Genomic DNA, 12,794 nt, shown 5'->3' with positions numbered 1-12,794 from the left:
AATGTGGGGGGAGCCTCTGAGCATCCATCACCTGCTGCGATTCTAGGATCAGCACATTTCTCCCCACTGATTTATCAGGGAAGTATCTATGGGAGGACATGGGGTTGGGGGTTGTGGTGCCACCAGAACTTGCTCGGCACAGGCATGGCCCCAGGAAATGCCCAGGAAGTAGGGTGAGGGCAACAGTGCTGTGGTGCCCTGTCTGAGTTGGGGAGGGATGGGGGGCAGGGCTGAGGATGGGTTGCTGTGCATGCCTGTGCAGTGTGCTTGGGAGGCCTGAGTTGGCCCAGAGTTGCCATTTGCTGATTATATGGCATTGGGCAGGTCATTGCATTTTCTGAACCACATCCCTTCAACTGGAAATGGGAAGAAAGATCCCTATCTCTGTATCAACTAATACTCCAAAAAAAAAATTTTTAAGAAAAAAAAAAGAATTCCTACATCATAGAGGGAGAGTGATCTGAGACCAAGCATCTAAAGGTGTTGTGTGAAGCGTGGAGAGCACCAGGGCCCTGTCCTTCCTTCACTGGGGTCACTGTCCCCAGCCACCAAGTCTTAGGGCACCCACTTGTTTTTACCATCCCTGATACCCGGAGGGCGGGAGGAGCGACAGCTTTGCTGGTTTCTGCAGTGGACAGGCCACTCGTGGCAGCCCCGGGTGTGGCTAGCCCTCCAGCCAGAGGAGGATGATTGGTCGGGCCCAGGCCGGGCTTGGGTGGGGTGGGGTGGGGTGCCCCAAGGGGGCCGGAGGTCTCCACCAGGTCTTCATGCGAACCTGGGAGTCTGTGTCCACGCGGCAGGGCCTTGCGGGCTCTGTGTGGGCAGAGCCTTCCCGGGGATGCCAAGCAGGGGTGACTCTGGTGATGCACTGGCAAAGGAAGGAGGCCCCGAGCGCCCTGCGTGCGTGTGGCCGCAGCGGCCGGCTCGGGGCGGACGCTCGGGGTGGGGTTGTGCGTCCCACGCGTGTTGGTGTCCCGTGGGCCCAGGTGGCCCTCGGAGGACCTGAGGGTCCAGGCGCGCCCCAAGGGCACACTGAGGGGGCTTTGGGGCCGCCGCGGAAAGGAGGCCCCGCCCCCCGCCGGGCCCCGCCCCTCGCCGCGGCCCCGCCCCTCGCCGCGGCCCCGCCCCTCGCCGCGGCCCCGCCCCCGCCTCCGTTTGCGCCGGGTCCGCGCTGCCGGCCGCGCTCCTGGCGCTCGGGGCTGCGGCCGCTCGGAGCAATGATTAACCCCGCGGGCCGGGCGGCGCGGGGCCCGGGGCGGAGGCGCGGGCGCGGGGCGGGACCCCGGGGGGCCGCTCCGCTTCCTGCTCTCGCCCAAGTTTCCTCGTAGAGGGCGCAGTGCCGGCCGGGCCCGCGGCGCGGCGTGGCGCAGGGCGCGGCGCGGGGCGCGCGTGGGCGCGGCGCGGGCCGCCCGGGTCACGATGAGGACTCTCCGCAGGTTGAAGTTCATGAGTTCGCCCAGCCTCAGTGACCTGGGCAAGAGAGAGCCGGCCGCCGCCGGCGCGGACGAGCGGGGCACGCAGCAGCGCCGGGCCTGCGCCAACGCCACCTGGAACAGGTAAGGCCGCGCCCTCCCGGCCCGGCCCGGCCCGGCCCGGCCCGGCGCCCGCGGAGGGGGGCAGTGGCCCGCGGGCGGGGACGCGAGCCCGGGGCGCCGCGGCACTGCACGGTCTGCAGGGAACTCGCCCCGCCGGAGTTGGGCGGGGAAGTTTAGTGCAACGTGTTTCTAGAAGGGAGGGACGGGCCCGCGGTCCCGGGGCGCGCCGCGGAGCGCCCAGCGGGTGGGCGACGAGGTGGGCCCGGAGCCCGCGCGCCTGCCCCCCCCCCCGGGGTCTCCCCGTCTGCGCCCCGGTGCTCAGGGCAGTCCGGGAGGTAAGTGGAGCAGGAAGTATTTTTCCCATTTCGCGGATGAGCAGACGAGCCCCAAGGGCGCAGTCGGTGGGTGGCCGCTGCGCTTCCTGTCTCAGAGTCAAGGTCCCTTTGGTCGGAGAGGGGTGGGCGGGTAGTTCCCCCGAGCGGCCCCTGGTCCTCCCAGCTGTCAGCAGGGGTGCAGCAGCTGCCTGGCATTCCTGAGACGACCCTCCCCCCCACCCCCCGGGGGCCTTTCCCAGACCAGCTGGGGCGTGGGAAGTCCCCCCACCCCCAAGCTTTGTTTGAAGAGTGGGGCTGGGATCCGGAAAAGAGACGGTTTATTTAGTGAGAGTCCCCATCCTGGCTGCTCCTGATCCCTTTTCAAAGTAGACATTTCCACCAAAAGGGAAAGGGAGGGGAGGGTGGGAGGGGGAGGCTGTTCAGGGGGGCCGAGGATGCCTCCCCACTGCCCGGCACACCTGGCAGTGAAGTGTTGCCAGCTGCACTGGCTGCGGTCCTGGCCCCCCAGGAACCCGGCTGTCAGTGTGGCCACACATTTATTCTGCTCATCGAGAGCTCCGTGAGCATCATCGCGGGCCCGGGGCTGCCAGCCGGAGACCCTGGTCTGTGCGCTGGGCAGGACCCCATTGTCCACGCGCTGGTCTTCTCGGTCCCTGCTGAGCTGCAGACTGTTGGGGCTGGGTTTGCCTCAGTTTCCCTACGTCCGTGGGCTCATGTGCCTTCCTCCTTACGGGGCTGATGGGGAGACAGAGAAGGAAGGACTCTCACTGGGGAATCTCAGTGACCCTACTGACCGCACAGTGTCTCAAGAGTTGATTTCTCTCATCTCGGAGTTCAGGAGATAGGTGCAGGTAGCCCCCTCGTTTCTCCACTTTGGCTTGGTGGAAGGAGCCCAACAGACTTAGTTCCAGTCCCAGCTCCGCCTCTTCCCTGCTGCGTGGCCTTGAGCAAGTCGCTTAACCTCTGGGGTCCTTAATTTGCATAGCCATAAGGTGTGCTAATGAGAGTGTCCACCTCATGGGGCTGTTGTAGGGATTAAATGCAAACATGCATTGAAACCCTCTGCACAGTGCTCCGCGCATAGTATTCTGTAACTCACGTCGCAAGCCCAAACTCATGCTGGGGTGGGCCTGTAGGGATGGGATTGGGGGGGCCCTCAGGAGTCTGCCAGGTACTGAGCTTTGTGAGCTCCTCTCTGCCAGCTGGGATCTCCTGCTGGGGCTGTCCAGACGGAGGCCAGGGTATTGGCTGGGCACTGACTGGCTCAGGGGCTCAGACGGCCACCCGCTCGTGTGACCTGAGGCCAGCTCTGAGTCTTGGGGAGCTCAGGGAGGTGCCTGCAGACAGAGGCCACCTGAGTCCCTCCGCTGCTTTCCACTTAATGGGATTTAGAGCTTCAGCCTCTGCCAGACTTCAGAAGAACACGTTTCCTCTCCCACAGCTTGAGTCTTCCATCCCTTGGGCACATGGTTGCTCCCACCTGCTGTCTTGCACTCCTCCTGGGTGCCCGGCCTTTCATGGCTCTTGGTTCACTTTCCCTGGCGAGGGAGGTATTTCTATCACCCCACCCCACCCCCTTCGGCCATGTACAGAGGGCACAGAGCACCCAGCAGACCTGCCCATGTCACTGTCACCCATGTAGGACACAGCAGAGCCAGAGCCCCTGCTCCCTCCTCCCCAGGCAGAGGGGGTACGGAGCCAAGGGGAAGCAAAGCGCCTTCCTCTGCCCATCCATGAGTGGGAGCAGTGGAGGGCCGGGGGGCGGAGGGGGGGGCTCTGCTCAGGTCTCTCCTGCCCGCCCGCCCACCCCTTCTTGCAGTGCTCCCTGCAGCGTCCCCAGGATGACAGCCTCGTGCCAGACAGTTGTGTCGGTTGTCAGGGCCTGCTTTGCTGAGCTGTGGGCTTCTCCCTTGGAGTCCAAGGCCTTTTTATCTGTGTGGCCATACTAGTGTCACTGGGCTGCTGTAACAAATTGCCACGATCTTAGTAGCTTTGAACAACAGAGGATCCGGAGGCCAGAAGTCCAAAACGAAGGTGTCGGCAGGACTGTGCTCCCTTCGAGGACCCCAGGGGAGTATCCTTCGGCCTCTTCTGGCTCCCGGCAGTTTCTTGGCTCGTGGCCATCAGCCTCCATCTTCGTGTGGCCTCTCCTGGGTCTCTGTGACCGAATCTTGCTCTCCTTTCTCTTCTAAGGACACCAGCCATTGGCTCTAGGACCTCCCTCATCCACGATGGTTTTTGTTTCAAGATCCTTACCCAACCAACATCCGTGAAGACCGTGTTTCCAGAAGACAGGAATTTCTAGGGGACACTATTCAACCCACAACAGTGACCCTGGGCACACCCCCCTAAATCTCCTGTGCCTCTTCCCTCACCTTGATGTGGGGCAAAAGTACAAAGCTTGTTCTCAGGAGAATAGGATCCATGCATTCACTTAGTATTCATTCATTCATTCAGTTGCTCAAGCATTTGTTCACTCCCTGGCGCTGGGCGGCTCCCAGGGTGTTGAGTCAGCAGAAAAAGAACAGCCTCCTGGGCCCGGAGTTGGGAGAGGGAGTCAGGAGATAAACAGGGACACAAGTAAAGGAATGAGGTCACCACAGGTCGTGTTTAGTGCCTGGAAGGAGATAAAATGGGAGGTCAGGTGAGCGCTGACCACGTAGCTGGCCCCTGTGCTTCATTCCTTCCTCCGGAATGTTGACTCCTAGGTGTGCGGGAACTGTGTGGGTGACCCACACAGGCCCCACTGGTAAGGCTGTTTCCTCAGCCCCTACTTCTCTACTGCGCGGGCTTGTCCTGAGCCAGGCCGAGTGCAGGGCCCCAGATAGGTGTACCTGTGTAGCACTCTCAGGCTGGGGGCCTCGGGAGGCTGGCCTACTGCTCCCACCCAGAGTCCTCCCTCTTCCCTCCTCCCTCCAGGGCTCAGACCTGGCAGGTCCTATCCCCCTCTGTCCATGCATTCCTCCTGGACAGCCCCAGTTGGCTCCTCATGGGGTTTGGACCCCATGTGGGTGGGGGGCCTCTAGCTCCGTGCTAGGTCATGCTCTTGAGCTGAGGAGCCAGCTGAGGGGCGAGGGGCGAGCAGGAGCTCCCCAAAGCTCAGCCCTGGATTGGGCCCGGATGCTTGAGGTTTGGAGAGCCCAGCGCCCACCCCACCTTCTAGGTATGGGAGGGGAGGCCCCGAGTAGGGTAGGGTAGGGTATGTGCCCACACGGTGCCAGGCACACTGCATGTGACACTCCCTCGCTCCCCATACTCTCCCTCCAAGGCTGGGATGATTGTCTTCAGCTTACAGATAGGGAAACTGAGGTGGCAGGGGGGCGGAGTTGCTCAAGATCTCATGCTGATGTCAGGGTCTGGAATCTGACCCCAGGTTTAACTGGAGGTCATGGCCCCAGGGACAGAGAGAGGTGGGTGTTGGTGGTAAGAACCTGGAGGGTGTAGACAGCCCGCCTGGGCCACCCTCCCCCGTCCTGGGCAAGGGCTGCCCGCCCAACCCCTGCAGACTGCTCTGCACACAGACCTCCTCCCAGCAACGCCAGGCCCCCAGAGCTCTGCAATCTGCAGCCGCGCAGGCCATGCGCAGGCCCTGACCTGAGCTGGGCCATGACCAAACCCCCGCCAGCAGCGCTCCAGTCATTCCCCAGCGGCCCTCAAGGTGGGGCTCATTGGCCCCATTTCACAGGGGAGGATACTGAGGCTCAGAGAAGATGGGGCCCAGGTCCACACTGAGTCCGGGTTCTAAGCCAGGGCCAGCTCCAAAGCCTGCACGTCTACCAGCACCTCTCTGGGGTCTCTGAGGGGCCAGAGGAGGTTGGCTGGAGGCTCCGGGGTGGTCCATGGGGTTGGAGGGGGCTGGGAGGGCCTGTGCTTGGCGCCCCTCCCACAGGCTTGCCTGATGGATCTGGGTCCTGAGCCTCCACACCCCCCCCAGGCAGTCCAGGTGTGGTCAGCAGAGTAACGGCCCCCAAAGCTGTCCACACCCCGGCCCCCCAGAACCTGTGAATATGTCAAAGGCAGAAACTCTGCCGGTGTGATGAAGTTAAGGATCTCGAGATGGGGGCCCAGTGTCATCCCAGGGTTCTTCAGGAGAGCGAGTGAGGCACAGGGGTCAGAGCAAGGGGAGGAGATGGCAGGATGGAAGCAGAGATAGAAGGTGCCACCGTGCTTCCTGGGTGAGACAAGGCTGGGACAAGGAACGTGGGCACCTGTAGAAGCTGGAGTAGGCCAGGAAGCAGATTGTCCCCCGGAGCCTCCAGAAGGAGCCAGTCACACCAACACCTTGATTTCAGCTTCGCGGAACTGATTGAGAACCTCTGGCCTTCAGGAATGTGAGGAAACATATTTGGGTTGTTTTAAGCGACTGTTTGTATGTTGCTTTTTTTTTTTTTTAAGACTTTATACATTTATTCATGAGAGACACAGAGACAGGCAGAGACACAAGCTGAAGGAGACACAGCTCCCTGTGGGGGAACCCAATGCGGGACTCGATCCCAGGACCCTGGGATCACACCCTGAAGTTAAGACAGCTGCTCAACCACTGAGCCACCCAGGTGTCCCTGTTTGTGCCATTTGTGACGCTAATACTTCTCCCACCTGCAGTTCCCTCCCAGCCCCCCCAACCCTCCCCGGCCCCCGACCCCAGCCCTCCCCAGCATGGCATCCAGAACCTGCCTCACAGCTGGGAAGGGGGGGATGTGAAGCCCCCCCCCCCCCCCCCCCGCACCCATTCAAGGATGCAGGTGCTCCACTCTGCCCCCTGCAGTCGGGACTGGCGGATCAGGCCCCTTACCAGGTGCCCAGGGAGGAGTGCACTGGGCCTGGGCCCCTCCCGCTCGGCCAGGAGCCCTGTTAGAGCATCTGCAGCCAGGTGGGCTGAAAGCAGGGGGTGAGTGGGACCTGTTTGCAGAGGAGCAGAGGAAGCTGGCACAGGCCTGGAAAAGGCCTTGTCACCCCAGTTTCCAGAGGGTCACATCGGGGCCTGGATTCCAAGTTGCCTGCTTCCTGTGCCTTTCCCCTGGAGGTGAAGAGGAGGCCAGTGGGCTGCTCCTGGGGCAGCTGGAGCAGAGGTGGCCCCCCCATTCATCTCTCAGGGCCAGGCATGACCCCCGGGTACCGGCAAGGACAGGCGCAGACAGAGAAGAGGGAGGACTAGCGCCCCAGATGTCGGGTGGGGTGGCAGCCAGCAGCAGGAGTGGAGCCTGGGGGGCCCAGTGGAGCCCAGCACCCCCCCCCCCGCCCTTCCTCATTCACTTGACCATCCCTTCCCACGTGGCCGGTGGGACACACCCAGCCTGGACGCCAGGGCGCAGGGCCTGAGGACGTGGCCGTTGTGCTCAGGTCTGGGCCAGTCTGCTGGGGCCACCTGGCAGAGGCCTCTGGAGGCTGTGCCTGAATCGGGGTGGGCACCTGACAGAGGCAGGGCTATGCCTCCAGGTCCCTGCCAGGGGCCTTACAGTCCTCAGGGGCCCCTGGAGGTACACTGGCCTCACCGACCAGCCCACTCACTGTGCTGGGGCTTCCTGTGCGAGCACATGGGCAGCGCTGGGAAAAGTGACGGGGGGATGTGGGGCCCCCTTCACCCTGCCGCCCCATATGGGCTCCAGCCCAAACCAGGGGTCCCCGGGCAGGTGCCCCCAGGCGCCTGCAGTCCGCCCTGCTCCTCCCAGTCTGGTTGTGCCCCCTCCCTTCTCTGGGCCCCTTGCTCTCCAGGGCGCCCTAGAGCCTCCCCAGGGGCCTCGCACCTTCTCCCCTTTACCACTTACCGACTTGGGCCCAGGCAAGAGATGCTGGGACGCACCGGGGAGGGGGACAGGCTCCACGAGGCAGTGCTTGGCGGGGAGAGGCCGTGGGTCTCCTCCGGAAGCACCCTCAGGGGCTGCCTGTGGTTTCCACGGGACCATCTGCCAGGGCCTGCGTCTGGGCCTGCCCACCTCTGGCTAGGAGGCCACGGCCCGTGGTGCCTGGGGTTTCATTTCTATTTTGGGGGGATGATAAGTCACATGAGGGCCTCTTGCTCCCCACCCTTCCTCTCCCCAAATGGCTCGCAGCAAGGATTTTTGTTGTTGTTTGCCCAAGTTGGACTTGGGAAGGAAGGGGAGCCTCAGCCCGTTCCTGCAGAGGGATGGAAGGCACAGGCCCTGCCTGTCCGCGCACCCCCGTCCCCCGTCCGGCCAGGCACGGGGTGTGAGGCAGTTCCTGGGCTAGCACAGGTGGGTGAGGGGACCGCGGGGACCACAGGCCAGGCTCACTGGCTCTGCCAGGTGTCATGCTGCGTGTGATCCTGGGCTGTCCCTTGGCTCACCAGACCCTGAGCATTTCCTTCCGGAGCCTGGGGTGTGACAGGCCCCCTGTGTGGTGGTTAGAAGCAAGAGATGGAGAAAACCACAAAGCGGATGGTTGAGCTGTGGTGGGAGCTTCTGGGGACAGGCCTCTGCTCAGAGTCACTGCTGCAGATGCCATAGTGGGTGTCACTGGCGGGCCAGGCTGCTGCCTGGGCACTGTCTCCTTTGGGTGCTAGCGTTCAGGATCCATCGTGCAGATGGGGAAGCTGAGGCATGGGTGGCCAGGGGTCACAGCGGGTGTGGGAAGCGGAGTCTCAGGTTGGCCCCTGGGGTGGGGCCGGGGCTGCTGGGATACAGGTGTAGGAAGGACCCAAGGGAGATAACGTCCCTCGCTGGCTGACACTCTGGGTGCAGCGCCCGGGGGAGGCTGGGGCTCAGGGGAGAACAGTAAGGCACATAGACCTCCCTCCCCAAGAAATGACTGCCAAGGTCAGTTTTTTTCCTGCAAGACTGGTATGAGGGAGGAGGGACCGACCTGGGGGGGATGGGGTGGGGGTTGAGGTCCTCGGGGTGGGTGGAGGGTGAGTTTAGAGAGGAAGAGACAGCAGGGACAGAAGCCCTGAGGCAGGAGGGGTGACACATGTGACACCCAGGGCACCAGATGCCCTGAGGGCCTCAGGGAGGACCTGGTTCAGGGGCCAGCCTTGCCATCCAGAGCCCTGGGGTAGAGGGTCGCCTTGGGGCTGGGGTCCCTCCTGAAGGCCGGGAGGGAGAGGCAGAGGGCCGCGGAGAGGCCACCCAGGGCTTAGCCTGCACCGGCTGTCTCCCACCTCGGGGCCTCGACCTTGGTCCCCTCTGCCCCAGGAGCAGCTGGGCCCCCAGGCCCCCCAGCAACCCCCACAGGGCTGGCAGCAAGCTTGCAGCTGCTGGGATTCCAACGTGGCAGCTGCCGGAGGACCACTGGCTTCCGGGCAGCCCTCCTGGTGGATTTTTATCGTTTTTAGCCGTAGAGGGGGAGCAGCCTTACACGGTGCTGGGCCTGGGTCTACCGGGGACTCCGACCCAGGAGAGCACGATCCCCCTAGGACCGTACCCTGAGGCTCAGCCCCAGCCAGGCCCCATCCTTACCGCGGCCGGGGGTGGGGGGCCAGCCTGCTCATGATCCCCTTTCACAGGCCAGAAATGGAAATCAGAGGACGTGTGTCTTGGACACGCAAATGAGTGGCATTGAGATGCCAGGCCCGGAGCAGCTCCAGGTCCTGTGATGTGTTGGTGCTGGTGAGCACTTGCCGAGAAGCTCATAAGTCCTGGTGGAGCTGGACTGGCCGTGGGCCCTGGGCACGACCCCGCACGCCTCGGAGCCTCCTTTCCCCACCTGGGACGTGGGGCCCTGCCCCAGCCCTGCCCACACCCACCCGGTGTGAGGAGGGGGCGCCTGGCGAGCTCTGTGCCCTCCTGCAGGGGACTTGGCTTCTGTGCGCCTCTGTCTCCCCGTCTGCAAGGTTGGGGTCCCCTCCACCCCGAGAATCACAGCAGCAAGTCTGTGGGCTTTAGATCAGGCACTGGGTCCTAGGGGGGAGGGCAGCAGAGCCACCCAGGCCTGGTGCTCGCCCTGGAGGGGTGGGGGTTGCTAATGGGAAAGTGAATCAGCAAAGGATAGGCGTCTCTGTGGGGGGAGGATGGGGTCCGGAGGGCTTCTTGGAGGAAGTGGCTTCTGAGCCGAGTCTTCAGTGTATTACTTGCCTCATAGCCAGGGAGAAGGGCCTCCCAGGCAGAAGGGGCAGCGGGTGCGGAAGCACAGAGGTGTGGCGGCTGGCAGGTCCCCCCTCTGAGACTTCAGTGTATGATGCCCTGGAATGCGGGGAGGGGCCATTCCTGATGAGCCTTGAATGCCACGTCTGGGCCTTGGGCTGTATCTGCAGGGCAGCAGATGCCTCGCAAGACCCTGATCAGGGAAGTGGCTCGAGGTGGTGAGGAGGCCGGCTGGCGTCATCAGGTCCAGGCGCACAAAGAGGAGCCCTGGCTGGAAGGGAGGGCAGGGGTGGGGGTGATACAGGGGAGCTGCAAGAGGTAGACATGGGTCGGCCTTCAGGACCGACTTGCTTTGGAGGGTGAGGGAGAGTCAAGGAGGAGCTCTCCCCAGATGCCTGCAAGCCTCCTTCAGGCCAGATGCCAGGTCTACACAGGCAGGTCATGAACAACCAGCCCCGTGCCCTTGGGGTTTGTAGATAGTGATGGAAACAAGTTAAACCACACAGAAAAGTGTGGTTGCTCACCGCCAAGTGCTGGCAAGGCTGCCAGTGACGCGTGATCTAAAGGAAATAGATGACGGACGTGGGTGAGGACCAACCAGCAGAAAGGGCATGTGCCAAGGCCTTGTGGCTGGAGGCAGCTTCCCCAGGGGGGGCAGATAATACGAGCGTTCGGTGCTCAGGGATGCTGGGAGTCAGAGGCACCCAGGAGCCCGTGTCGGGCTTACGTTACAGGGTGGGACGGGTGATCTCAGGGTGCCCCTGGGAAGAGAGGGTTCAAGAACACAGGAAGGAGGGCAGAGTGTGTGCAGGCTCCCGAAGAGCACCTGTGGGGGAGGCTGGGGTTAGGGGTCGAGACAGGAGCAGAGGCCCTGGGAGGCTGGGGCTGGGGTTGAGACGGGAGCGGAGGCCCTGGGGATGTTGAGGCTGTGGGGTCGGGATGGGAGCGGAGGCCCTGAGGAGGCTGGGGCTAGGAGTCCAGACAGGAGTGGAGGCCCTGGGGAGGCTGGGGTAGGGGTCGAGACAGGAGCGGAGGCCCTGGAGATGTTGGGACTATGGGGTCAGGATGGGAGCGGAGGCCCTGGGGAGCACAGGGTCCCACGAGGACAGCCGGGCACCCGCTTCTGAGCAGACCCACATCTGTTCTCGAGCCGAGCAGCGTGGGCTCTTCCGGGGAGGGGAGGCCTCGAGCGTGGGCAGGGGTCTCGGGGCTCAGCGCCATCCCTTCTCCTGCCTGCAGCATCCACAACGGGGTCATCGCTGTCTTCCAGCGCAAGGGGCTGCCTGACCAGGAGCTCTTCAGCCTCAACGAAGGCGTCCGGTGAGTGGCCAGCGTCCCGTCGCGTCATGGGCCTGCGAGTGGTGGGGGAGGCAGCGCCTGGGTGGAGGCCACAGCCAGGCCCTGGTCTCCCCGGCCACACCCCAGTGGGCAGCGACCCCGACCGCAGGCCCTGGCCGCCCTTCACCCCCACCCATCCTGAGGACTTTCTTTTCAGGGGAAGCGGGGTGGGCCTTGGTCAGTGGCTCCAGATGACGCCCACATTCCCCGCGGGTGGCGAACATCACGAAGGATATTATTCTGTTAAAGAGGAAGGACCCACCTGCCTAATGACGGGAGTGTTGTTCCCGGAAGGGCAGTTCCAGCCCAGCCGAATGCCCCTCATTTCCTGTGGGTGGCCAGGCGGTGAGCACTGCTGAGGGAGCCCGGGACAGACCGGCCCCTCCGAGCTGACCGTGTGAGCGTAGCACCATCCACCCCGGGGAAGAGGTCTGCAAGGCCAGCGCTGTCAGCCCTGCTTCATCGTGTAGGAGGTGATGCTCAGAGGGGTCAGGACACTTGCCCAGGGTCACACAGCTCCCCCGAGGAGGGATTTCCTACCCCCGTGCCGTCTCCTTCCCTCCCCGGCCCGTGCTGGTCCCCATGGCAGTATGGGGAGAGGAGCTCCTCATCAGCTCAAGAGGGGGAGAAAAGCATCATTGGGACAGGGACCATTTCCATACAGGGCACCGCTGCCCAGTGTAGCGGAGCGGAAGGGGCCTTTACAGACAGGTAAACTGAGGCCCGGGTGGGGGAAGGGGCAGCTGGAGTCACAGAGCAGGAGCTCGTTGCCTCTCCCAGGGCCCCTACACGCGACCCATCAGGGGACCCTGCTTTTCTGGGGGCTCATCTGGGCCACCCAGGGCCGGCCCCAGGATCCTCATTGTCCTCAAATGCGTCCACTGAGGGAGACAGGAGTTCGTGGCAAACCTGGGGAATCTGCTGGATGTGTAAACAAAAAGGAGGGAGACCACTTCCCAAATTCACAAACAAAGCAGCCAGCGTGTGTCCCATTCTCCCCACCCCCACGTCTGAAACGGTGGTCACGACCGTCTGGCTCTCAGCTGTCTCCCCCTCCAGGTGGTGAGCCCCCATCCCCAGCCCTGGGGGGCGAGCACAGAGCGGCGGCCTCCCTCGGGGGGGTGTGCTGGGGAGCTGGGGGGTACAGAGGCTCCCCTCTCCAGCCCCAGAACCCTCCCCCAAGGGGCAGGCGGCAGCCAGGCACGACGGGAGGCGTGGAGCTCCTGGCCCGTGGCTGTCCGGGGAGCGCGTCTCTAACCCCCGCAAACCTTCCATGCGGGGCGTCCTTAACTCACTATGCTCACAACACTTCCGTCAAGGGTTTGCTGGCGAGCTTCCCACGCCTTCGGCCCTGAGCAGTGGAGACCTGATTGTCGCCGTTTTACAGGTGGGGGAACTGAGGCAGAGACGGCATGTCGCTTGGGTTCCCAGGCTGGTCAGTGGAGCTGGGACTCGGGTCCCTGACCCTGGGGCCCATGGGTCCCTTGGGACTGCCCCTTGCCCTTCTCCAGCGCGTGGCCACGTTCCATCAAGTGCATTTAATTACACGT

General features: G+C 63.5%; 1 protein-coding gene across 2 annotated transcripts in view; it reads left to right on the top strand.

Annotated features, from left to right (window-relative positions):
• PRR5 (proline rich 5) overlaps positions 1–12,794 on the top strand; it is a 50,827-nt gene that overhangs the window by 22,401 nt on the left and 15,632 nt on the right. The window contains exons 2-3 of one of the 2 annotated variants that reach the window (XM_055329065.1): positions 1,437–1,556; positions 11,146–11,226. In XM_055329065.1, coding sequence (XP_055185040.1) covers positions 1,447–1,556; positions 11,146–11,226 — 191 coding nt within the window. In that variant the 5' untranslated portion in view covers positions 1,437–1,446. Of the gene's footprint in view, positions 1–1,159; positions 1,557–11,145; positions 11,227–12,794 lie in introns of those variants that run through there. The other variant, XM_055329064.1, reaches the window with a different exon arrangement.

This window comes from Nyctereutes procyonoides, unplaced genomic scaffold (genome assembly GCF_905146905.1).
Source record: "Nyctereutes procyonoides isolate TBG_1078 unplaced genomic scaffold, NYPRO_anot_genome, whole genome shotgun sequence".
NCBI classification, from domain to species: domain Eukaryota; kingdom Metazoa; phylum Chordata; class Mammalia; order Carnivora; family Canidae; genus Nyctereutes; species Nyctereutes procyonoides.
This window is presented reverse-complemented; position numbering and strand designations above follow the sequence as displayed.